The following is a 26,815-nucleotide window of genomic DNA, read 5'->3' as shown; positions in this document are numbered from 1 at the left end:
GAACTCCACTTTCAATCGAGGTTCAAAGTTACCAAGTATTGCATCCGTTCTGCTTTACTTCGCGCTGTGATTGGTCAAGAAAACTAGCGCCATCATCACGACCAATCAAATGTAAACCTAACACCAATCACGAAAAGAGTTGCTGTCTCTTTGTTCTTATCTCGAGTTCTCATTCGCTCCTTAACTTCTTATCCCCTTAAAGAGTGACTAACATCCTATTTCTCCTTGTCATATTACCCCTGAATCAAATATTAAGGCGACGAGATACAAGAAATAATCACCAACCAAAGAAGCTCTCGATTGTTAAACAAACCGCCTTGTTAGTACATTTGGAAATGTAACGGGAACAGCTACCCCAGGGCAGAGAATATGCATACTGGTGTAAGGATGAAAAGGGTTCAGATATTTTTGAGGGGTCTCTGTTAGCCGTGTGATTAGTTCGGTTGTGATTATGCGACTTGAAATCAAAGTTCCCAACTGCCTACATCAAACAAAACAAAAAAATGCTCTGAACATCTCTTCTTCTCAACCTCATTCCCACGGTCTTTCATCTTCCCGCCCCTTCTCTTCCTCCAGGGGTCGGGAAGATGAAAAGTGACAAAAATGACAACTCGTCCGTTTTAAGACCGGTTTTAATTGGTATAGAACAGGTATAAGCTGGAGAATTGTAGCTACTATACCTGTAATGCAATTCTCTACCAGATGTAGGAACTCAGTAATTACAATTCCTACTCTCAAAATTTAAATTATTTGATATTATTAATGAATATCTTGAAGATTTTCATATCGACAACGAGGATTCTATGAAAACTCAACTCATTTTTGACCATCCTCAAAAGCGCTACAATAATATTGAATAAAATTTACAGAATAGATTACTAGGAAAAAAAAAAAAAACTAAAACGCAATTATTTTGTTACTGTACATGTTCCAAACACAATTAACGAAAAACCTGAAAGTCTCCGTCACCGAAATTAACCAATAAAAAATAAAAATTTGTGTAAAAAATAAACTCTAAAGAATTTCTGACCGCTTTATTGTCTAAGCTGGGTAATCGTAGATCGACAGTTTCAGTTATGAGTTTCTTGAGCTGGCTTCTTTTGAGGCCAGAATTAGAGGAACCAGGCTTGCCAACGGCTTGGCTTGCTTTAAGAATGGGTGCTGAAACAGATACGAACCAAAACAATGAGTAATCGACCAAATCGGAAGGTAAAATAGAAGTGTAAGGTAAAGGTAAACTCTGTTTATGAGCCAAGTGGCCCATCAGACCGGCGCGTATTTCCGGTTCCGTAGCATGAAGCGACTTGGAATATTTCTACTCCCCCTTGCATTTAATTCCCCGTATCCCTTTCAACATAATTTATGGGTGAAGAGGGGCACTGTGAGAGTAACGTGTCTCGCCTAAGAACAAAACACAATGTCCCCGGCCAGGGCTCGAACCCGAACAACTTGATCCGGAGTGGAGCGCACTAACCACGAGGCCACCGCGGCTCCCTAAAATACACATAGAAATGTGGGTTGAGCCAAAATAGCAGCACACAAGTGTAGCAAGTGTGTCCACAGTATTACAAACAACAGACCTACAAATAAACACAGACAGCAACAGGTGAATACAAACAGACAAGAGAACAGGCAAACAGACAATTGAGAGAGTAGAGAAGGTTACATCAGCTGACGAATAAGATAAAACAGATACTAGCAGGAAGGCGGACACACAGCCAGACAGACATGTACGCACTGTCAAATGTTCAAGCTAGATGAAATACCATTAAGCACTCTACCTGGAGTAGCTCTCTAGCACCAGTTCTTTTATCTACATCCATTTCCAACGACTGTGCAAGGAAATCCTTAAAAACTGGAGATAATTTATCTGGATGTGCTAGCTCTGGAGTGCCATTTGTAGCTATCAAGTACAAAGCCTACAAAATGAAACAAGGTTAAGTCAATCACTTATGTCTTATGGCGAAGGAAATAAGTGAAATCCTAGAAAAAAACTGTTCTTTCAGCGTTCGATCGTTGATCCACGGAACTTGCTGAATCTTTTCAAAATCACCTTTAAAATCACCTATTTTGCATCGAAAAGAAGCCAAAGTCAAAACTTCTTCCTGTAAACTACAGTTTACATGAGCTTATTGCTTTGATTCACTATATGGAATAAGTACATACTACATAAATGAACAGATTGGCTAACTCAGAAGTAAATATCAAGCATTATTCACCTCAAAGCAGCCTACGAGACAAAACTGGGTGTCACAAGTTTCATTTCCAACCATTTTTTTGGTATGTCGAAAGAAATAACTAATTTTTGGTATCCGTGTGGTATAGACTAAAACGATCATTCACCTCAGTGCTGGTGAAAACCTTGCCACTTTGTAAATACCCACCACTACTCCCCTTCACTTTGGTTTAATTATTGCCCAATGGTTATACAGTATTCTGAGGTCTGAAGTCTGTAAGAACTAGTCTGAACTAGAAATACTTACCCTGAGAGGATTTTCATTCAAATATGGTGGTTCACCTTCAACCATTTCAATTGCCATAATTCCTAAACTCCAAATGTCCACCTGTAACATAAGTGCAAAAATTACAACACAAGTCATCCCATGGAATGTGAGCAACAGATATCAAAAATTGTTAAGTTATTACATGTTTGAAGCTGAAATGATCTCATAAGAGAATGTACAGTTTAATAATAAACTTGGTATTGTATGTCAAGAGTACAAAATGCCCCTCTAAAGATGTTATCTTGCTTGCTTCATACATCACACAAAATGCATCCAGTAGCTATCCTAAGTTGACCCAGTTATAGAATTCATAGGATTTGTTGAGGTAATTATATGATTTTGAGTACAATTTGGGATAAATCAGCACAAGTAAATTTTTCAGTGGCATGGGAAATTGTTGTAAATGCTGATTTGTCCCAAAATTGTCCAAGAAAAAAATGTGATTACTGGTTAATAATGCAAGCAAAATATGACTGTTGAATTTCCTCTTTAGTTGCTTTTATTCCTTGTCGTGGCTCAATAGATCAGCCGCTTCCTTTGCCTTATTGCTGAGCTTTTTCCTCAAGGACTTGTTTCAAACTATTTCACTCTCTAACATGAATAATCAAGCATATGTACTCTGCCTCTGTTTGGTATGTGCAACAGCAGTGATCATTACATGAAAGCTATCCCATTTGTTTGAACTGGTGCATAAAACTCCTCAATAATTTTATCTAGGGCCTCCAGTTCACACTTTCATAGCCATCTTTGGAAGCCTAAGACCTTCAGACTTTCAGCCAGCTATTTGGCTCTTGTTCCATGTTTTGGTTTCTCCCTCAAACTTGGAATTAAAGTGTTGCAACTTTCTCCTAACCCTTCCACCATTTTGTTTTGTATTGCCTTGGCAACTACCTTGTCAATCAATTTAACTTCAACTTTCTGTACTGTTTGGAATTAACTGACACATTCTTGGCCAATGGGCATGCTGAAATTTTTGCATGTAGATTATTAGAAAGGAAACTATCCTTCCCCCCCTGTTTTTCTAGGGCTGGGAGTACGGACTTACCTTTGGACCATACTGTTTCCTTGTCACTACTTCAGGTGCCATCCAGTAAGGTGTTCCTACCATTGTAGAGCGTTTAGACTGCTCTGGTGTTATTTGTGCACAGAAACCAAAATCAGCTGAAAAGCATAAAGAAAAGTTAAGTCAACATCACTTCTATCCACACAACTCAAAACACATGTGCTTGTTTCACAATTATCTGAACAACAATTCCTTACTCAGCTTGACTTGTCCATCCATTCCCAAGAGAATATTATCACTCTTTATGTCTCTATGAATGACTCCATTACTGTGCAGGAACTCTAGGGCTTGGAGGCACTTTGTTGAAAAATATAAATGAAATGAATACGTACAAATGAAGTGATCAGTTAAGATATGCAATGTACTGCATGCACTTCAAAGGAAAAGAAGACAACAATGTATTTACCTCTCTTGAGACAGAAGCAATTTGTCCTTCATCCATACAAGTTTCTGTAACAACATCAGTTAAAGAGCCACCTGCTAAATACTCCATGACAACCTAAAGTAAGGAATCCAAGAAAATCAAGGTAAATGGACATGTTTTACTTACAATTTAAGGTATTCAGTATTAAGACCACAGCCATATTCTATATTGGGTGCTAATTTTAGTCAGATCTCTTCTCCAAAGACCATTTTGAAAAAAAATAGGGTAAAGTACAGAGTTTCATAATTGCGGCTGCAATTTAAAATGCTAATGAAAACCATCATTCTGTACTAAGAGATGTTCAGCAAGAAATTACTTTTCTCATGAGACTCATAAAATGATTACATCAACATCAGCTTCCTGACCTTTGTACTTTTGCATATCTTTTACCACTTACCCATAATTCTTCTCCTACAAGATAACTATCAACATAGTTCACAATATTTGGATGCTTGTTCTCCCTCATCACCAGAATTTCATTGATAATTAACTCCTGCAATGTGAACAAGAATAAATGCATCATTCAGTAATGTCACATTCAATTTCAGGATCACACACAATACAATAACCAAGAAAAATAACACTAAGGCAACTACAGCTCTAAACAGAACAACCAACAATAGCCTCCAACAACAGTACCACTGACAAAAGTCCTTCTCAGGACTACACTCACCCGGATGATCAGACTACACCTTCACATGTTACCCCTGGGTTCAAGCCATTTACTGCAATAGCCTCCAAGCAGCTTTAACAACAATGCTACAATTTATTTTTTTTCTTACAAGAGATACACATTGTAATAAATCATTTACCTTCTTTGGTTGCTGTGACAGGTTCATTTGTTTAATAGCAACCTAGAAAAATCATGATATAGATTAGAACAGAGTCTTCAAAACTTTTAAAGTTGAAATACATGAGACAGGTCTACACGTGAATCTATCACCCTTGTATGAGTGCAAAATAAATTTGCTGTTCTTCATGATGATTTTTGGAAAGACTGGTGAAGACTACCTATTAAACCAATGCTATTCTGATTTTTGTTTCAATGCACTAACAGATTAAAGAAACTGTTTGGGGCTGCATCGGTGGAGGTAACGAAAGAATTTGGATATATCAACAAAGTTGAAATTTTTCAGCCAATACAATGGGTCCAAACCTGAACTCTACGGTCACTACATCGACGACTGTATCGGCGCTACCTCCTCTACCAGAGAGGAGCTCACTCAATTCATAACCGCAGTCAATTCTTTTCACCCGCCTCTGAAATATACCTGGGAAATTTCTGACAATTCTTTATCCTTTTTAGACATCAAAGTTTCAATTGAAGGTAATGGTTTAGGCACTAGTGTGTATTACAAACCTACACACTCGCATTATTACTTGTTATATTCGTCTTCACATCCATCTCACGTTAAGAATTCCATTCCTTTTCCTCAGTTTCTAAGACTTTGTCGTTCATGTAGTGATGACTCTGATTTCCACCACAAATCAGAGTCAATGTGTCAGTTTTTCAATAAATGTGGTTACCCTGTTTCTGTCGTTCAAGCGGGTTACCACTGCGCCCAACTTATTGATCAACATTCAGCACTACAAACGTCATATAAAGAAGATTCCGACTGCATTCCATTCACTCTCACGTTTCACCTTCACAACCACTCAGTTAAATCTATCATTCTTAAAAACTTTAAATTATTTCAAAACGATCCAGAGACAAGCACTATCTTTTCGCAGCCTCTGCTCATTTCATTCAAATGTGATTAAAACATAGCCAATTTTTTGGTCAGAAGTTCTTTTCAGACTAATGACCAACCAGGCACTTTTAAATGCGCTCGTGCATGATGCAAAACGTGTCCTTTCATTCACAACACTGATAAAATATCGGGACCGAAACAATCCATTAAGATCACTGATCACTTCACATGCACCTCCGCCAATGTAATCTATTGCATAACTTGAACTTATTGCAAAAAGATATACATCGGCGAAACAGGCAGAAGACTAGGTGACCGATTCCGAGAACACCTTCGAGACGTGGAAAGGAATGACAAGGACACATCGAAACCAGTTGCTAGGCATTTTAATTTACCTAATCATCCTAAGCAGCATATAGCAATCTGCGGTCTTTCCTTACACTTAGGTAGGACGGAAAGTCGTAAAAATCTTGAACAAAAGCTCTTTTTTCAAACCGGCAGTCTAAATCCCACAGGGATCAACGAATGCTTTTCATTCCACTAATTTATTCTTGAATTTCTCGTTGCCATGTTCCCACCAATAACGTAGCTCCATTTTCCACCTTTAAAAGCATGCACAACCCACAATTCCTCTATTTGCTCCAACGAAGGGCTAACGCTCAAAACATCAGCTTTTGTAATCGTTACAGTGGCCAATTTACCATTTCAACTTTGTTGATATATCCAAATCATAACAGATTAAAGGTTTGCACTGAGGTTAAATATCATGGATGTTCACTGCACCTCATGTCCTGTAGCCACTTCAATTGCTGTGTACACTGTCCCTGATGCCCTTTGCAAAAAGGAGAAAAAATTGGCTTGTTTGGTCTACAATTAAAACTGCATACATGTATAGCACCTAACCAACAAAATTCAAAGAAGATCTCCTTCAAAAGTATTTCCTAAAAGAAAATCATAAACTGGGTAATCAAAATAATACTGCTACAAGAGAGTTAAAATAAAGCACTTCTGACAGTTGCAAACAGCACCAATAATTGAAGAAATATACTTACCCCTGACCAATCTTTTCAAACTTTGTATATTTCCTTTTTGGATCACCAACACTTACTATGGTACCTACAAGTTGTTATGAAGGATGTCAGATAACAGTGATTGAAACATATATGCTTTCTAACAATACTTTACAAACACCCAACAGTGCTACGCAAGAATAGCTGCCTACTTCACTACGAAGGTCTTAGTTACATAAATTATGGGGAGTTCCTTCTGTATTCTAATGTTATCTGCTGAATTTAATCATTTTCCTTAAAAGATGGGCTTGACCACATACAAAAATGACATAATGTGTTGGTGGCTATAACCCCGAAATCACAAAAGGAGAGAACTCAACTGTGTCAAACTACTAAGATACTCTTAAACAAACAATGAGTAGCACTGGGAAATATCGGGTCAAACTGGGTCAAGATCAGAACTCACAAGTCAAGATCGGAATTGTATTGTTATCTTACATAACTAACTCATCTCAACGACATATATGACTTCACCTCTTATGGGATGCAGTAGCCACAATAAAATTAATTGTGACAACTTTTATGCTTTACAAGTACAAAAAGGCTTGAGCCGGTAATGAACAATCTTTTTGTCAACAAAACAGTCATACATTGTATTTTGCATGGCAAGTCATGTTGGTTCTTTAACCTTCTAGTACACTTGAATTAATGTTGCTACTACTTACGTAGTCTCGCATGAATCTCCTCATCAGACATCTTTTTCTTCTTCCTGTCTCTTGTTTGTGCCCTTGGTTGATCATTTGTAGTCCCTGGAAGTAAAACACAAAAAATTCAGTTTTTCAAATAAATTATCTCCCCCTTTAAAGCTTTTAGGCCAAATAAGCTGGTCATAAATTAGAGCTATTAGTTTAAAATGCAGAGAAATGCAACATTTGTAAACTGTACTGACTAATTCGTCTGAAATAGGCAAACCTCTTCTGTTAATTAATAACTATCTTCATCATTAATTCAAAATCAAAAAAATTCTGAAAACCTTTTGGAGCTTCCTCTTCTTTAGCTGCTGGCTTTGTAGAAACTTCATTTGGAATGTACTAAAACATGAAAAAAAAAAATTACCCGTGAAAAATTAGCAAATTGCTCTGTGTTTTTATACCTGTACAGTGAAGTAACTAGAGTGAGGTAAAATTACTGGTTTACAAAGTGGCAAATTCATCTCCTGCATAAACAAAGGTACACACACAATATCCATTTGATGAGACATTATGTGTTAAACCAAGTGTAGTATTGCCCCTCATGCCAAGGACTAGAAATTCCTATTCATTAAAAAGGAAATGGAATTATTTGTTCTATGTGACATCACAAATTCCAAAGTCACAACAACTATTTTTGTTTTACCCCTGACCATCAAAAAGGGTCTAAATTTGACCTTGCGGAAAATTTGAAGCAAGATAGGTTCACACATTATGGCATTACTACAGGCCCCAAACACACACATCACTAAAATTCCAAAGCCATGCAAAAAGCACACTGTATTCTGGCTGTTTTATAAGCTAAACAGAGAGAGTGGAACAAAAGCTGGTGTCTTCCAAAGCAAAAGTATTTGCTCTAATTGGAGAAGAGGCATCGATACCATCTAAGAAGGATTGCTCAACATTAGCAAGGCCCCACATTTTCAAATACACCAAAATAAACTTTTATCACCATCAAAGTCCTCTGTAAAGATGGATATGCCACTGCATGGTCTAGAATGCTGTTTGCTTGTTTACTTTTTTTTTCTATTTTTCATAACCTGGTTCCCAATTACTGAATCTTAAATACTGTATAATTAACTTGAAATGAGCCAATTAATATTAGTTCTTAGTAGTAAGATTCATACCTTAGACTTGGTGTGTTCTGGCCTTGATGGAATAGCTGGTGGCACTTCTGGTTCAGAATTATTTGGTCGCTCACTATGATTCTCTGCTGCCAAAGTCTGATGTTAAAAATAAATAATGTGCTACAAACCATGATAACCAAAAGGCTTACTGCAGTACAGAAAATTTTGGCAAAAAAAATTAAGCAACCAATTAAGTATCAAGCGACACTTCAACCACTTGCAATTGAGTTTGTTGCTTACTTTTTGGAAATCAACCTGAAGTCACCATACTTTCACAATTTCAAGAACTAGAAGTTAAACTCAGTATTCATTGACAAATGCACTAAAAACAAATTAGGTGAGCTACTTTTTTTTTACAACATTTACATGTGACGCCTCAACAGGAAAACTTATGTATGTATCTTACATGTGTTGGAGTAGCATGTGGTGGGAGGGGTGGAGCATAAGTGTGGTCACCAATCTCAGGGCGTGTCGCTGTTTGACCTGGGTGAGGAACAAGAGAGGAACATGTTAACTTCATGTAAGTGGGAATCTCAATTTTCCACCTGTTTATACCAAAATACTTCAACTGCAGAAAATGATTGAAACCTGTCAATCTTGAAGTGTGATTAAAGGCTGATAGTTTCGAAAGAAACTGTTTGGGGCTGCGTCGGTGGGAGTAACGAAATAATTTGGATATATCAACAAAGTTGAAATGGTAAATTGGCCACCGTAACAATTTCAAAAGCTGACGTTTCGAGCATTAGCCCTTCGTCAGAGCAAATCCTTCACTCCGACGAAAGGGCTAATGCTCGAAACGTCCAAAATATATCCAAATTATATGGAAGTGTGATTGTTTGGGTGAGGGTAGAGCTGAACAAGACTGACATCTGTGACTTTGAAAACGTGAGAAGTCAAAATAAATCTCAGACTATCAGTGTCACCAAAAACAGCTTTCTCCAATATTACTTTCGGACAAAAGATCAGACTGTATTGTGGACTTAGTAATTTGCTCTTAAACAAAAAAAAAAACTTGAGAAATGTACAATGATGGTTGCAATTTGAAAGTTGTCATAATTGCCCTGATTGAAAAATTGATCCTTAAAAAACAGATTGCTCATAGAAATATATTGCAGAAGAACAAGTATGCAGTACTACATGTATATCAAAATAGATGTCAAACAAAGAGAAACCTAAACTTATAAACTTTTTCTGTAAGACAATCTATTTACCATGACACCAGAATCATTACCTGCAACACCATGTAGTGTACATGTACCTTTAATTTAAGAATCAACTGAATAATGTAACCAAACAAATGCCCTTACAGAAGGTGATATAACTTAGTATTGTCTATTTCCCGTTTGTACAGATTCCCCTGAGAACAATGAGGTAAACACAATTGGAAGACACATAATGATTGTTAAGAAGAAAAAGATTTTCTTGTCATTGCAAACAATTACTTAGGGTGACTGGATAAATTAATGAACTCATGAAAAACTCTGTATTTTTGTTTCAAATTCAGGAACTTTTCAGTTGATCTACAATCATTTGGTTAATTTTTTAAAAGTTCACCATTTATTTGAAACCAGAATTTAAAGTAAATCCTAGCTTAAACTTTCAAGTTACAAACTGATAAGTGAAACTAATCCCTTATTGTGTGTATAGAAAATTCAGATGTAATTTTCTAGAAAATAAACATTTTTAATTTAATGTAATTGTTACCTTTTTCCCAGAGCAAGATTTGTTATTTAAACAATTTTGATCAGTAAATTTAACCCCCTATAAAAATTAACAGTACACTTCTACACACATTCAATTTTTTTCAGGCATTTACCTCACAGAGGGAGGGACTGTCAGGTTTAGATGTTTATCATTTATTTCAAAAAGAATTCAGATGCTGACTTGGAATTCTTAACAGTTTCAACACCATTTCCAAAACAATCCTGGCATGCACACATTTCTCCCAGTTTAAAAAGTGATAAACATGCAACAAAAACAGAATTTGACTTGCAATTTCTCTCATGAAATCAGATAAAAAGCTGACCATAACACATGCACAAGAAAGCCACACGCTGAATTGACGAATAGTTATTATGATGCTGATGATGCAAGAATCCAGTAGCCCACGCATCTGCCTTCTTGCCCCTACAACCAGCTTGTTACCCTGAACTTGGCACAAACTCATTAGCAAGATCTTGAAATTTCACCTCACAGTGGAAGCGATTAGCACAAGGAGGAACTTTACTTCTCTCGTTCACTTGTGAATGATGATTAGAGAAAGGTTTAAATTTGGGTTAAAAATTTTTTAGAAATTACTTAATTGGTAAAAATAAATAAATTAGAACTAGAGAGAAATACCTTGAGAATCAGAAGCGATGCGTTGTGAATATTTATTAGAGGAAGATAAGTGTGTGTTCATGGTCAATTTCTCAAGTTCATCGGCTAAAGAGCCAGGTGATGAGCCTGTTAGTGAACTTGAAGTATCCGATTGAGACGTAAGAAGTGCTCGAGTCTGAGAAGGAGACGACAACTTTCGCTCCTCTTTATTGACTGTTCTTCTTGTCTCATTGCTTGTCGAACCAGGAGATGGTAACGATTTCCTGCGTTTCTTTGAATTCCGTCTAATTATTAATTTCAAGCTGCTTTTAGATGAACGTTTGCTTTTAGAAGAAGTACAACTAAAAGGTGAACAAGTTATTTTCAAATCCGTATGGTCTTCTGGGGCAGATGACGTGTGCCGTGGGCTACTGGATGCTGAGGCTGACACATGACGCAAGGGTGGCACAGTATCATTTGATGAACTGAGATCTACTCCCTCACTAGAAGTTGCTATAATAAAATATGCATATCAGCCAAATATTACTGATGATCTGTCACTTCTTACAGTTACTTAAACTTTTCAGTTTCCACCTATTTGTCAGTGTTTAATTTCATAGAAGTTCTGAAAATTCTAAGTTGCACATGTAAGTTTAATTTTCATTTATTTTTCTTTGGTCATGTCAATCAATATTTCAAACAAAACGAGGAAACAAACAGGAGGGGAGCATTCCAAATTATGTTAACCCAAGTAAAAACTACATTTCTTTTACAATACTTTGCCCATGCAATTTTAAGATAATTTGCATTTACACATTTATCTAGTCTGGTTATTTCAGTTTCACCCTGTTATGTATGACTAACATTACAACTGTACAGGACATAGATGTAGGATAATTTTCTTGCAAATTTTTCAATACTTTTCAAAAACCAAAGGAACCATAAAAAGGACTGTACATTGTAAAGTATAAATATACACCACATCCATGTTTTCACATGCACCAAAAAACAAAATACAAAATAAATACAAAAACAAACAAATAATCAAAATACAATGCTTACCAGTAATAGCAAGTTACAACAATGATCATAATAACAATCCAAATAATAAGAATAATCAATTGACTGTTTGAGGTTTGAAAATTCAGTTCACCAACTAAATAGTAAATCTTACTCAGCAAAAAGAGGAAGTTTCCCTGTTAGGCAACTACCTCCACTAAGCATGCTGCCTTTGCTATAATTTGCTGGCTTGAACTGCACAGTACATTATCAATATTACATGTAAGTGTGCATTCCATGCATGATCTAAATTTGAATTAGATTCATCATCACTTAAATCATGGTGCCTTGGAGGAACTGGCAAATGGTCCCCTTAAGGATCCAAGCGCACTGCAATACTGACTCTGACCTATATCACCATTGGGAATGCACCAGAAATGAACAATACAATGGCTAACCATACAATGGTGCAACTGTCACCTTAACAACTACAATTATGGCTTCCAGGTTTCTAAGTTACCTACCATAGGGCTTTGACACAGTCATAAATTTAGCATTTGTTTCTGCTTGGTACTTTCCCCCATCGTAAAAATTCAGGACATCAAGGACAGCCTGGAAGTCACCAAACAATAAGAAGTTTAAGCTTGAACACAACAAAATAGTTACAGAAGCTGCCCTTATATTGGTTGTTCTCAAGTAAGTGTAGACTTGGCGGTAGAAATATAATTGTGCATTGTAGTATTTTAGCATAAAATAAGCACAGTAGTGATGCATTTAATTTATTCATTAACTTCTTAATTATTTCTTTTTCAAAGTTGACTCATTAAGCATCACCTGCAGAATTACACAGCAGAACATAAGTGGTCAATATTGCACTCTGTAACTCTTGCAATTTAATGCCAGTTTCAGGAAAAAATATTCTACCTATGTTGATCATCAATTCCCTCTCTCCTCTTACCCGTACAATTTAATACCAGCGCTTGGTGTTCAAGAAATGCAAGAATCTCCCTACCATCCACCCGCAATAATTGCAACAACACACCAACATTTTCACACTCCATATCATCATGAATTGCTTTATTTCTTTTCATTTTTACCCCTTACCAAGCCACTTCTATCAAATATTGCATGCTAATCCTTGTGACACTAAGCTATTAAAAGCAACATCAAATGAGGGCTTAACAGCATCACACAAGTAGTTGTGATATTTGTGACTCAAAGCTATGATGTGTTTGCACTACCCAATACACTTCAAAACTAATTTTATACCAGACTGTCTGAAGGAAAAGTCTAACTCACCAAGATTTACTTGAATTGTAGCTGTAAGAGTAGTAGCAAAAGTAGCAATGCAATTTAAAAGCAAAAAAAAAAAAAATTCCATGATGAGTACCTTCCTAAGAGCTCTTGGTTTAATTAAGTGGTCCTTGAGAGCGTACTCAATTAATTCCTTCTTGTGTGATGAACATGTTATAAATTAAAAATCACCAACCTGAGGATTCTTCTTTTGCTCAGCTTGGGTGATGTTTGAAGTGTGAAGGAGTCTTGCCCATGCTTCAGGCATACCCTGATATAAATACACATCAACACATTAATGGATGGTAATGAAATCTTATATCAATCAAATTGTATTTCAAGGTTGTTCAAGTTTAACAAACCAGACGGCTATCTGTTTAAAACCAAACTGGTTTTACAAAAGGATTGGGTTTCAATTCTAAACTGTTATGAATTGTAAATTAATTCAACTGTCTGCAAAGCATTGCATATTCTTCCCAGAAGACAGAACTTGCAGACTAATTAGAGGATTTGCTATAAAAACAGAGTGACTAGGTGCATGGTGACACTGTGCTGCACTAAACAAGTCACAATTCACATGTGTATTGACTGCAAGCAAACTTTTTCTGTATTATCGGAGTGCGACCGCATCAACTCAGGCAAAATTACAGAACGGGACCACAGAAGCAAGATTTTTGTCAGAGCCTAGAAACTGGGATCACTTCTTATATATTTGACTTATTTAGTCAACTATTCTGCACACATTTGAGCAAGGAAATTCACTTTCAAAGAGTAGTTATTAGGTGCTATTTTGTTCCTAGTCACAATCCCTAATGTGTATATCTATGTGTTTGCAGTCTGAAGGAATCTGGCAATAAATGCTTCCATTTCTGGTAGTTTTTCTTATCACCAATAATAACAGTGTGATTTTGAATTACACTGAAGAGATGCTTGCCCATCCTCTTTCCACCAGTCCCCTCTAACATGAAAACACGATGAAACCCAAGTTAAAAATAAAATATTGAATCACCACAATTACAAAAGAATAATGTAAATCTAGACAGTAAATATCTATTTCCTTGTGAAAATTCTGTTTACATGTAATATCAAGCTACATGTAAAAGAGTCATATAAAAGTGTCTGAGGTTATTTCCTTGAAATAAATTTGAATGAATGATTTTGTGAGGCTGTCATAAGTATTTCTATTCTTCAACTCTTGTGGGAAAAAAAAAACCTTGTGAAATATACTGTATCAATAATTATAACAATCCACAAAATTTTTACTCTACTAAGATGCTAAAGTCTAATAAAAACTTGAAAAGCAATGACTGATAGATATGGCTGGTATGAGTTCAAACATAGTTACAGGATTTAGCATATACTCTTCCTTACATCATACTTTATGTCTACTCTCCTCAGAGAAATTGTCTCTTACTCTCTGAATATGCATTAATGAAAACTTCCTACAACCCAATCTCACCCAATTTCAAGATTGGATAGAAGCCAAATTTTAAGTTAAAAAGATATGTATTTGTAGTTACAAAACAAATTGACTCGTTCACCTTTAGGACTTGTTATGCAGTAAAATAAAATACAAGACAGGCATAATTATCATTTATAAGCATACAAAGGCATACTATTAACTACTTGCACACTGTCATGGCAAAAGTTGATTAACATTTTGTTTTATATATCATCCCTTCAAATGTCATATCATGAACATCACATATCATAAAAACTGATTGTTTCTAAACAGAAAATTAGGTAGCTGTATTATTATAACACTGAATAAGACACAACATCACTCTTGCTAAAGTTCTTTATAAAACAGCTATGATAAATTATTGTGATTTATGGTTCAAGGATGAGAAGTTCTTTTGATTTTCTAACCGAAGCGTGTTAAATACAGTAAATACTGCAATCAAATTGCATCTGCATGAACAACTGTCTGTAGAACTGAGAGACAGATTCAACAAAAAAATCAAACCATTGTCAAGATTGGCTGTGTAGCCCTTCCTCATCCTAACTCAACAGTTTTACATAAGAATTTACAAGGATTCTTGTCAAAGCCAGTGATATTTAAACAATGATATCTAAGGTATTTTGGCTTACTTTCAGTAACACACAACGCCACACTTGAGTTGCAACATACTAAATTATGAAGAATGGAAATATACAATTCAAACTTAAAGTGACAATTTCCCACCTGCCCGGGTAGAAATTATAAATTCAAGATTTTGATTGTGATATTTGAAATTAAGGATATCGATTTCTTTAAATCTTAAGCAAGACTGAAAGGCTGAATTTTTTTAAAACAGCTTTACTTAAGAGTAGCAATTTAAAGATTTTACAATATATTTAAACGGAATCAAATCTTTAAAAATCAGTCTATGCACCTGTTCTGATAGCAAGCTAGGAATTTTATATGATAGCAGCGTTGATATGATAAAAGGCTTTTATTTCCAACTTTATGGAAGCTGAACACAACACGATCGAATAGGTTCCTGTTTCAAAATCACGCCATGTTATGCTCAATGTACATTGCAGAACACGTCACTTCATGAATCGAAATAACACGAAACGTTTTGACTTCGCAGAAAGTAGAACACCGCAGCGAAGAAGCTGTTGTATTATGCATTTCATTTTCACACTGCACTTTTTACCTACCTTCGTTATCGATTTAATGGCAGACGAGTTTGTTTGCAAGTTTCAAGAGCGAGCAAACATCTGGTCTCGTAAACTCCTAAAGAGCTTGATCAATGAATTCAAATACCTGAGGTTTTACACTGATCAATATTCTTGCCCGGCTTAACTACGGCCTCCTACTATGAACGGCTTCAAACACCAACATGAAAGTATTAGCAGCGTAGACAAAGAACTCAGTAAGACTGCGGTAAATGGACAACGTACAGCAAAAAATAATTTTGTTCTTCAGCCAGTAGAACTGACGAATGACCCGGTCTAGGCGAAACCAGGAAGAACGGCGAAGTTCTTCAAATTTTCAAGATAACACGAGCAACTCTTACTCTGAAATGATTTTCTCTTTGAAGCTAGAGGGCAAACATTTACAAAGAACAAGGCCTAAAGCACCGCTAACGAACCACCAGCTCAATCCAAGCTGCGGGTTGAACCGGTTCGTGATGTCCGAGTTTGTCGACACCATTTCAAAACACTGCGATTGATTCATCAGGAAAGCAGCTGACAAATTCGAACAAAACTCATTTCGGTTCAAAAACAAGACCATGTTAAATTCGGGACACTAAATCTCAAATTTGCGACTTACCGTAAATTCAGACGTCACTGGATCAAATCCCACGTGAATCGTGTGCTCGAACTGAGTCGGGTAGGAGATCTCTGGCTTTTTCTTCGAATCTAAGACATTTAGTAGTTGTATGTTATTATATAAGAATTGACGCCATAAACAAATTTCTCCTTCGACTGTCAAACCGTTTTCGATTTTAAAGTAGTTAAGTTACACAGCTTACATTTCTCGTCGCCCTTGAAGAACCGAAATGTGGCTGCTTTCTTCTTCTTCTCATCAACAGGAGCACTCGGCAAAGGCTTCGAAGCAGGCGACATGGAAGAATCTTTCGTGGAAGTGAGACGCATAGGAGGGGCTGGTGGCCTTTCTTCGTCCGACATATTGTTTCAAATACTTATCTAGCCGTAGAAATAGTCCACCACTAATTCAAAAGTTCTTATTCTATGGAATGCCAACAAAAATTCCGGCACTGAGAACATGCGTACCTTAGAAGTTCATAGTTTCACCATTCAGTCGCACGGCTGTCAGGGATGGTTTCATGACATTTGAGAGAGCGCCCTCCCACACATAGCACGGAAGGTACTGGGTACTACAGTTACTACCTTTAGCCAATCACAATGCAGGAAAACCTCGTATAATTTCCGGTTACCCAGAATATTTTCGCGGACCTTTTGAAATTAGTCATCAACGAAGTATTCTTTTACACATAGGCCGGCCCGGCCCTGAACAATCCCTTTCCAGGCCCCTATTGAATCTTCCTAGGACTGAGGAAATTGCTTCATTGATTTGTGCTATTTGATATAGCGTTTCTCCAGTTCGATCCCAGGGCTTCCTCAGTCCACTCTCTCAAGGATAATATGACGAATTAAAGGTTTTCGTGCCGCACCCTCAGGTAGACTATTCTGTGTGTGATCGCCACGGCAACGGAGGAAACCACTGCAACCAAAATTTTTTGATGATAAAACGAAATTCGCATGATTTCTTTGATGTTAACACAAGACATCCTGTTGTTTAACTTCCACATTTACTCCCAAATTCCATGTTTCTTTGTTTGTGGACAAATACCGATAAAACTGAGTTATGCACCAAAAGGAAATTATCGAGGAACGTGAACTATGTTAAATGAGTCCCCCACCATGATATGATACGGTTGTGAATTTCATTTTACAATTGGCAAGTAAAGAAATAAAACCGAACTAAAAAGTAAATAAATACTGAAAAAATTCAAATGAAACATATCGAAACATTTCGTTTTCAACGTCAAGACAAAAGCTCTTACGTGATCTATGTGGTTAAGTGAATGAGTGCATTACATAATTGAGGGGTTGTGTGGTACCTAAGTAAACTACAAGTAAAAAGGGATAAAATATATCAAATTAATGATCAGACTTAAATCAAATACGTGGCAAACCAAAATTTATTTGTATAATTTAGGATAATTTAAAAATAAAAAAAAACTACAAAAATCTCTGGCGCGGATCATTCGGTAATCCCTTTCCGTCACACTGCGGCTTACAGGACTTACAACGTTCAACACAATTCATCAGCTGATGGCTCGCAGTTGTTTCCTCTGTTTTAAAAACTGAATCAACTGAACACACCCAACGTACTTGAGGGATCCAAATTCAATTTCTTTTTCAACCCCTGATTTGTGTTTTGGCAGGAAAAGGTGAGGGTGTGTGGGAAAGGGTGGGTGCAAGTTGAAGTGTGCAAAGAAAGGAGAAATCATATTCCTTTCATCTGTTCCCTTTTTTTATTCATTTATTCATTGATTACATCTATAAATCATTCGTCCATCGCCTGTCTCAGTTCTTCATGATCCGCTTACTTTCTCCGTTCTTTCCGGCTCACTCGGTAGGTTCAGCGAATTTTTTATTCTTTAATTTCTCAATTTATTCGTTCATTCATTCAAATACATTCTTTTGAAAATTCATTTGCCCATTCCTTTTGTCGTTACAGGGCATAGGAATATACCGGTATCGAAGCGGCATAATTGCTGACAAAAGATACCATTCTAGAAAGGATAATCCTCGCTCATCACTTTTAGAAATTAAGTTGAAAAATATTTATGAATATAAAGATCACTCTCTTTGACCCGATAGGTTTGAGATCTCAGACTAGGAGATTCGCGACTGCAAATCAAATGATTTCATTTACATAGGCTAAGGAGAGACCCTCTCGCATTGTCTAAATATACGTTGTAGTTTTAGATAGAATCTTACAAGATTGTTTTCCATAGCAGCAGCGGGTTTTATCAGTCGTTCAGTGTTATCTGTTTGTAGTTTTAATCTTATCACTGCCTGATCAGTCTAATAAGACCTATTAGACCTCATTATCCAAAATCATTTTGGAAAAGATCAACCCACTGAATTTTGTAATTATAGATTGTGCGTGCAATCTCAAAGGAAAGCACCTAAATGCTTTGATGATTTAACTGGATATACCTTTTCAAATGCAAATGCGATCGGAACGTGGATGACTTTCGAACCAGATAAAGCTAGTGATGCGATCAGCACTCCCTATCTGCGATGTAAATACACCACCTGTCCAGGCCTGAAGCCCTTCTCAGAGTTTAAAAATGGTGAGTGAATTTCAATGAATTAATCGAAACAATCAGCGTTGACATTTCTGACTTGATTTCATGAACAGGATATCTAACATATACCGAACATATGGCGAGCATGCGTAGAGTAGGGATGGGTCCCTAATTACATTAACATAATTTTATATTGGCCTATGTAAAAATCAGAGATTTCTTTGACAGATAACAGCAACAGAACGATAAGAGAAAAAATTTCCTTCCAGAATAAATTCATGAGTTGGTGGATATTCATACCATTTATTTACGAAATGATTTTCTTTTAAAAAAAGGCACCTCACAGCAACCTGTTTTCTTATCTTAAATTCCAAGGCTAACATAGTCAATAAATGTCAAATATACACATAACGTCAATATTTTTGTTTATCAAATTGACAGTATTTTGAGTCAAACGACAAACAACTACTTTTGAATTAGGAAATAAGTTAGGCGAAATAATGAAGGAGAAAGTTCTCTAAATCCGTATTTGACCAAAATTTTTAGTAAGAGTGAGTAATGCTACCTTTTAGATATTGCGGCAATTTCATAAAATAAGTGACGTTTTCTGTAAAACGAATGTACAAAAACTGAAATGAAGCAAAGATGCTTTTATGTCTCGATCCTATATTCACCTCAGTCGCATTGTTTTCGAATGAAGAAGGTGGGAGATGCTTTAACCTCGAAGTGTGCTTTTGCCTTAAAATATTTAGGAAAAGGTACCCTCTTAGTTCATGAATTCAGTGTAACACCTAATTTTTTTCAAAAATTAATAGTATTTAAGTGAATTAGACACCTATTTGGCCTTCAACGAACCCAACTGGGGTAGTTGCGAGCATCCTGGACTAAAACTAAGTGTGGTAGCATCACACCCAATCAAGTTGCACAACGACCTACAGTTGGACACGATCGGAACAGGGGACCAAACATGATAATGGAGACTAATATGTGACACAATATTTTTGTAACACATATTGCGGTGGGCTCAAAAAGGAACAGTTGCTTTTCTTTTATGAAATTTCTATCGTGAAATAAGTACAACTGTTGACAGCTGCTAAAAAATCTTTAAATTGCTCACAGAGCGATCTAATCAAAGATTAGCGAACAGTTAATTATGAGTGGATAATCTTCGTCCGATGTGATATAGCCGGTAAGGCTGATGTTTGCTTTGGCGCTTAATCATAAAGCAAAGGCACCGCAGCTGCAAAGACGGGTAGCGGAGCTATTTCCTTCCAAACCCTTCGTCTCAGTGTAGACAGCGGCTCCGCGATTGAAATCCAAGCTCAAATAAACCCAGAGGCAAGAAGATAGATTTGTGTAGTTTAGGTTTGGTAGCTACCGTTGGAACTTGATACAGTCTCATAGATCAAAATTATCAGGGAAAGATAACCAGCCCAAAGATTACTTGTGATATCATTTTTAAAGTGGCTCTTTACGAAAGGCAGTCTGTAAATGTTACTATGTATTTATTTGAAAGCCACCAGCTCAAGGCTTATTTTAATGAAGGTAACAAAGCTTTTAAAACAGATAACTCTTCGGCCTTCCTGATATATCGGAGGATAATACCCTAATCTAACAATTTGTCTTCAAAATTTTAAATTTCAAAGTATCGCTTCTCGGCCAACTGTCGCATTTTGAAAAGATATTTGATATTATTTGAAAGGGGCTGATTTACCAAATAACGGCCAGACATAATCCTTTCATCTTGGATGAAAAATAATATTGTTACACCGTGAGGAAAATACTCAACATAAATAAACTCTTATTTAGCCAGGTCAGTTGTATCGAAAAATAGGATAGTAATACGCGCAAAAGAGTGAAAAAAAGAAAAGAAACAAACAATACACATACGTCATGAACAGTTGATAACTGAGAATTTTGAAGCAAATTTCTCGATTTCTTTAGCATGTCCCAGTGGAAGTCAGGGAAACAGAATCCCCGGTTTCCCCCTTCATAAAACAAACACTCCGATTCAAATTCCAACTGAAACCAGCGTCCACTACATCTCCCTTTTACCATTTCGAAGCAGTTGTCCATCGCAGGTTATCGATTAGAGGTCGACATTGAAATATTTCAGTAGAAGTTATACATTTGTGCATTTGTGCCTACCACTTTAGTTCTTCTCTATTTCCAACGCTTGAACATAATTACTATCCTTGCAAAGGTTGTTGACCTACACTGAGCCTTAACCTTGCAATGAAAATTTCAGAATACATAGGAAAGAGGGAAGCGTTGAAAATGGTTTGTGGAGGTTTCGCCCCATTGCTAGTTCACCCCCTAACCACCACTGCGAGTACACTTCCTAAAGTAAATTAAGTTCACCCCCAAATGTTTCAACTCTTTTCCTTACGGCAGTGGGGCGAAACCTTCAGATACCGTTGGAAATACGATTTAAAATCTGTCAGTAAGATTTAACACCTCTCAAGTGTGGAGGTGATAAGGTTCCTCTACAGAAAGACAAAGGTTAGATTAAAGCAATAACATACAGTAACCAAGTATCATATCTCAAGAGTAATCATCAGGTTTAGACACCAAGATTTCAGTAACTTCACTGAACTTGGGAATAAGAGTTGATCACGTGGTGAGGTTGCCCGGATACATGAATAGAAAGGGCCATTGTTAATAGCAACAGATTTATTTCTGGACATCCCGAGCAGAAAACATCATCTGAGCGAAATGGGAAGATTTTTTTTATGCGTTTTCCAGTCTGGTTCTTTCTGGATGATTAGTCTCTTTCGCCTCTGTATTTGCGAAAGGAAAAAGGACTACAGCCAGTCTCAGCTAAACATAATCGGGTACTGGGTGAAGTGCTGGGTGAGGTGCCGGGTGAGGTGCCGGGTGAGGTGCCGGGTGAGGTGCTGGGTGAGGTGCTGGGTGAGGTACTCTGGGTGAGGTGCTGGGTGAGGCACTCTGGGTGAGGTGCTGGGTGAGGCACTCTGGGTGAGGTGCTGGGTGAGGTACTCTGGGTGAGGTGCTGGGTGAGGTGCCGGGTGAGGTGCCGGGTGAGGTGCCGGGTGAGGTGCCGGGTGAGGTGCCGGGTGAGGTGCCGGGTGATGTGCCGGGTGAGGTGCCGGGTGAGGTGCCGGGTGAGGTGCCGGGTGAGGTGCCGGGTGAGGTGCTGGGTGAGGTATTCTGGGTGAGGTGCTGGGTGAGGTACTCTGGGTGAGGTGCTGGGTGAGGTACTCTGGGTGAGGTGCTGGGTGAGGCACTCTGGGTGAGGTGCTGGGTGAGGTACTCTGGGTGAGGTGCTGGGTGAGGTGCCGGGTGAGGTGCCGGGTGAGGTGCCGGGTGAGGTGCCGGGTGAGGTGCCGGGTGAGGTGCCGGGTGAGGTGCCGGGTGAGGTGCCGGGTGAGGTGCTGGGTGAGGTACTCTGGGTGAGGTGCTGGGTGAGGTACTCTGGGTGAGGTGCTGGGTGAGGTACTCTGGGTGAGGTGCTGGGTGAGGTACTCTGGGTGAGGTGCTGGGTGAGGTACTCTGGGTGAGTGAGGTGCCGGGTGAGGTGCCGGGTGAGGTGCCGGGTGAGGTGCCGGGTGAGGTGCCGGGTGAGGTGCTGGGTGAGGTACTCTGGGTGAGGTGCTGGGTGAGGTACTCTGGGTGAGGTGCTGGGTGAGGTACTCTGGGTGAGGTGCTGGGTGAGGTGCTGGGTGGGGTACTCTGGGTGAGGTGCTGGGTGAGGCACTCTGGGTGAGGTGCTGGGTGAGGTACTCTGGGTGAGGTGCTGGGTGAGGCACTCTGGGTGAGGTGCTGGGTGAGGCACTCTGGGTGAGGCGCTGGTGAACTGACCAGGGTGAGAAGAGATCATTCGCATCGTTTTGTCGTCGACATTTTATGGAAGGTTGCACAACTGAGATGGAGAAGGGTTGGACAGGAACCGTTGTTTCATTTATTTAGTTGTAACGGTGTTTCCAAGCAGCAAATACCGATAATTCTTTCAGAGTATGCGCAATTCACGATCTGAACCAGTGATGGAGCTGGTTTCTTCACGTGTCATCTATACGGAAGCGCCAACATGAGCACAACTCATGTTATGCCCATGAGTGTTTTGAAAGAGACATGTAATGGATGTATTATTATATTATGTATTATTATATTATGTACTATGAAACTATGTATTATGATATTATGTATTATTATATTATGTATTATTATATTATGTATTATGATATTATATGGGGAGACCGCGGCAACACTACACTTATGGCGGAGCTACAGATCCTTCACAACAAGGCTGCGCGAATCATTTTAGATCTTCCCCCTACTGCTTCCGCGAGCGATGCCCTTTCAAAGCTCCATTGGAAACCTCTAGAAAGGCGGAGAGCGGAGCATCGTGCTATTTTTATGTTTAAGGTAGTTAATAACCTTTTTATGCACACTTTTCACTGCTCTTTTAACAGCAACTATCATAACTGTAATACACGATCCAAGCGAAATATCCGCAAATCATTCGCACACAGAAGATGGGGGCACTGGATAACAATAAATTTTGCAGCGGACGCTAGGAATGCCTTACCCCTTTCCCTAAGTGATGTGCCCACCTTGAGCCAATTTAAGCGTGGTATCAAGAAAGCCCTATTTTAATTAGTTTCGTTTTTCGCATGTTAATTTTCAAATTAATGTAGTTTTTATCTTCACATTTTTCGATATATATTTTCTTCTTTTTATTTTTAAGTTATTATATTTTATGTATTTACCTTTAGAGGACCCCTCTGTAAACCACTTTTTTGCGATGTTGGCATCCTCAATAAAGATAAACTATTATTATTATGTAGTAATGGTTGACATCCAATCTTAACGCAGGCTTACGAGAGAGGTAATTTCACAAAAGGAAAAACTCCCTTTGAGAGATTTCCCCGAGTGCGCTCCTGCTGGCTTCAATAGTTGTATCAATAAGGCGAAGGCTAGGTATTGATTGTTTTAAAAGTGAAGTAAAGTGAAAACGATATTTGAAAATAAAAGGGAATGATAATGCTCTTGTTCGGGCCGCGAGTAACATCGTCTGACTTGAACCGACCTCAGTCATTGTTTAAGCGGAAGGACCCATGACTGAATCTTATCACACATGTCGTTACGTTCGCGATGAAAAGCTTACGCTGCAGATCCACGTGCAGGGCGCAAGCTTTCTTGTGATCTGATGTCGGAGAGAGAAAGCTTCGCTCATTAAATTGAGCAAGATTTAAAATAAAAAAAAATGAAACAGGGTAATCATGGAGTACAAAAAAAAAGCCAAATTATTGGGTAGAGTGGGACCCTAAGAAGTACTTAGTAACTTATTACTGCCACATTGATGCATCTTGAAATGAAAATTAAGGCTTAAAATCTCTGTGAATTCCTCATTTACAATCAGTTTTCATCTTCCATTGTCCGTGCTTAACGATCCTTTTTCCTCCTTAAAACATTCTTTTTTTAAATGATATTTTTGACAGCGGCAGCAAATGTTCTGCAAAATTGTTTGACTATATTCACTTCGTCACTTTTACACGTGACCAGGTTCCCACAGGGGAAAAAAATCAGTAGCAATCTTCTGACAAAGTCTATACAGTTTTATTAATCAAGAAAGTAACATAAGTGAGAGTTCCAAGTTCTACAACGAATACAAGACAGCTTATGCAACGGCAGCACTTCATCGACACGTTTCGCGTTCTAACGCTCAGCACCATGCAAACATGCCCTTACGGCCTATTAAGGGACAAACTAGCTGTGTTTAAGGGACTGATAAATGCAATGTAACAAAAGGAGGGAATTGTGTCAAGGTATAATACTGATGCTTTTTCTGTGTCCACTATCTGACCCACTAAAATCAGTTTGGCCCGTCATCTGGCCTAAACTTATTTCTCTTCCCCAGCAGCTCGTTGCACCGTGAAAAATGCTTGATTGTTGAAATCGCATGTCAAGTTCACAGAGAGATCCATAAGTGGCTAAATTGTTAAGCAGTGAAAAAACCATTTTAATTAAATTTCATGCATCTCTAAAAAACAGGACTAGACTAAACGAACAATGACTTTTCTGCGTTCAAGCCGAGATGCTTTTGTTTCGGCAGATTAATTCTGGTTTTCTGACACTGAAAAGAAAGATCCACCTGACAAAGACATAATTGGCTTAATTCCTTTCAAACAATTTCTTTTTATGGTAATGAAATAAAAACACGAATTGTGACGTTCTGTGGTCGAGCAATAGGAAACCATAACCTCGCGACTGCCACCAAAAAAAGCTCATGTTTGCAGTTCGATAGAGCTCATTTCTACCATTTTCAAACCTCATTTATTTACCTTTGTGGTATTCTGTTTCAAGTAAAATATTCACAAATAAACTCTGGTCTCAAGTCAATTAGTCCGTCCATCACTCCATAAACCAAATTTTCTTTGTGTCTTTCCGGCTAACATTGCCAGGTGTCTAATTCATTCTTTTCCATAATATGAATTTTACTGTTGATTCCCAAGAGAGAAATAACAAAAAAGAAAATGTTTGACACGAAAAGCAATTAACTTGATTTTCTTGGTTTCCAGATCTGTGTTTTAAAAAAAATTGTCAGATCTACAATACTCTCGGCTGCCGTCATTTGTCCATTGTCCTCAATCGTGTTTAAACAAACACAATTACCCCATTGCAGTTTCATTGAACAAAATATTTAAACATCACGAGACATTTCAGCAGATTTGAAATCCTTCGCAAAGCGGGGTTCATTTGAATTTATTCACAGTCTGCTCTGCTCAGATATTTTTGAACAAATTGTAACTGATGCGACAAAACAAACCAATAGTATAAACAAAACACGGTGCACGCGTAAGAAGGAGTTTGTTTTCCTTACATAGAAGCGTTATTCTCGTATTACCAGAATACATGCTTGCATCATTTCAGGCCAAAGAGCTTTCAGGCGAAAGGATTCCGCGGTCACCTCAAGCGCAGCAGCAGAATATCTCCTCAGCCAGCCAAAATTCATAAAGAAGTCATAGAATATTGTGTGACAGTGTTATTTTCCATCTCTGAAGATCGTAATTTCTCACATGTTTATAATATTACAAAGCAAACCCCTCACCTGAAATCCAGTTCTGTTGATATTGAGCTCGATCAGCGGAACAGTTGACAAAGGAGACTGATTTCCATGGTAGAACCTCGATTTTAATTCTTCTCGGGGGACACTGACTTCTACAACTTTCGACCCACCATTACTCTGGTGCCGTTGGTTCGCGGATTTCACTTCTTTCACAACAAACAGACTTCCTGTGTTTTGGCTCCTGTCTTGCTTAGTGGGCGAAAATTTAATCGTTGCTTTCACAACTGGGAACTGCATCTCAGAGGAAAACGGAACTGGCTTCGTAACTCGACCTATCGGCAACCTTCTCCATTCCTGTGCGGCGAACAGACGAGTTATATTTTTGCCAAACTGTTCACAACGGAAGAAATTATGTCGCGCCAATCAAGCATGAAATTAGAAGCATCTTTACTAGTTCAGTGACAGAGTACAAATTCTCCTTACCTTTGCGGTGTTTGTGCAAATGATAAACTTAGATTAAAACGTAACTTACACTCACTCTTATTGGTCTTTCGGTATAAAAAGCTGTTAAAACGGCTCAATCGGGTAAATTCCTGTTGATTTATGCGCCACAGTTAAACAGTCCTTTGTTTACAGTTGCTTTAAATGACTTGAATTAGCGGATGTCCTTGACAGCTTATCTGTGGAAGAAAGTGATATCCTTATGTCACGGAGCAGAGCCTTGGCAGGAAACTGCGTAGGTGTTAAGATCCAAGACAAATATTATTTCAGTAGAAGTGGTTTTGGGTGTGCACATGAAGTGATGAAAGTAAAATGATCCAAGAGGAAGACAAGTGGCCGTTTAGCATTG

The 26,815-nt window shown here is 38.0% G+C and overlaps 1 protein-coding gene and 1 long non-coding RNA gene across 5 annotated transcripts; one reads left to right on the top strand and one right to left on the bottom strand.

Moving 5' to 3' along the window:
* Positions 1 to 614: 614 nt before the first annotated feature.
* LOC111342446 (serine/threonine-protein kinase PAK 2) lies at positions 615 to 26,403 on the bottom strand. Of its 4 annotated transcripts, XM_088728365.1 has the most exons (19): positions 16,623 to 16,963; positions 16,421 to 16,509; positions 13,355 to 13,429; positions 12,390 to 12,477; positions 10,909 to 11,379; positions 8,975 to 9,051; positions 8,569 to 8,664; positions 7,726 to 7,783; positions 7,418 to 7,501; positions 6,735 to 6,798; positions 6,466 to 6,514; positions 4,804 to 4,845; positions 4,389 to 4,484; positions 3,974 to 4,066; positions 3,765 to 3,864; positions 3,550 to 3,665; positions 2,484 to 2,564; positions 1,782 to 1,919; positions 615 to 1,161 (listed from the first exon to the last, which is right to left on the bottom strand). In XM_088728365.1, the coding sequence occupies exons 1-19, from the start codon at positions 16,777 to 16,779 to the stop codon at positions 1,075 to 1,077; spliced, it is 2,061 nt and encodes a 686-aa protein (XP_088584491.1). In that variant the 5' UTR covers positions 16,780 to 16,963; the 3' UTR covers positions 615 to 1,074. The 4 variants fall into 4 exon arrangements, with proteins under 4 accessions (XP_088584491.1, XP_088584490.1, XP_022805262.1 ...); XM_088728364.1 differs by lacking the exons at positions 16,421 to 16,509; positions 16,623 to 16,963 and adding an exon at positions 26,008 to 26,403; XM_022949527.2 differs by lacking the exon at positions 10,909 to 11,379 and having other exon boundaries at positions 16,623 to 16,964.
* Positions 3,955 to 4,976, top strand: LOC148727067 (uncharacterized). The gene is made up of 2 exons (XR_015989909.1): positions 3,955 to 4,094; positions 4,540 to 4,976. It is a non-coding gene; the product is annotated as an uncharacterized LOC148727067 (long non-coding RNA).
* Positions 26,404 to 26,815: the final 412 nt, after the last annotated feature.

The sequence above is a fragment of the Stylophora pistillata genome, chromosome 7, assembly GCF_964205215.1.
Source record: "Stylophora pistillata chromosome 7, jaStyPist1.2, whole genome shotgun sequence".
Classification (NCBI taxonomy): domain Eukaryota; kingdom Metazoa; phylum Cnidaria; class Anthozoa; order Scleractinia; family Pocilloporidae; genus Stylophora; species Stylophora pistillata.
The sequence above is the reverse complement of the archived record's forward strand: the minus strand, read 5'-3'. Positions and strand labels throughout refer to the sequence as shown.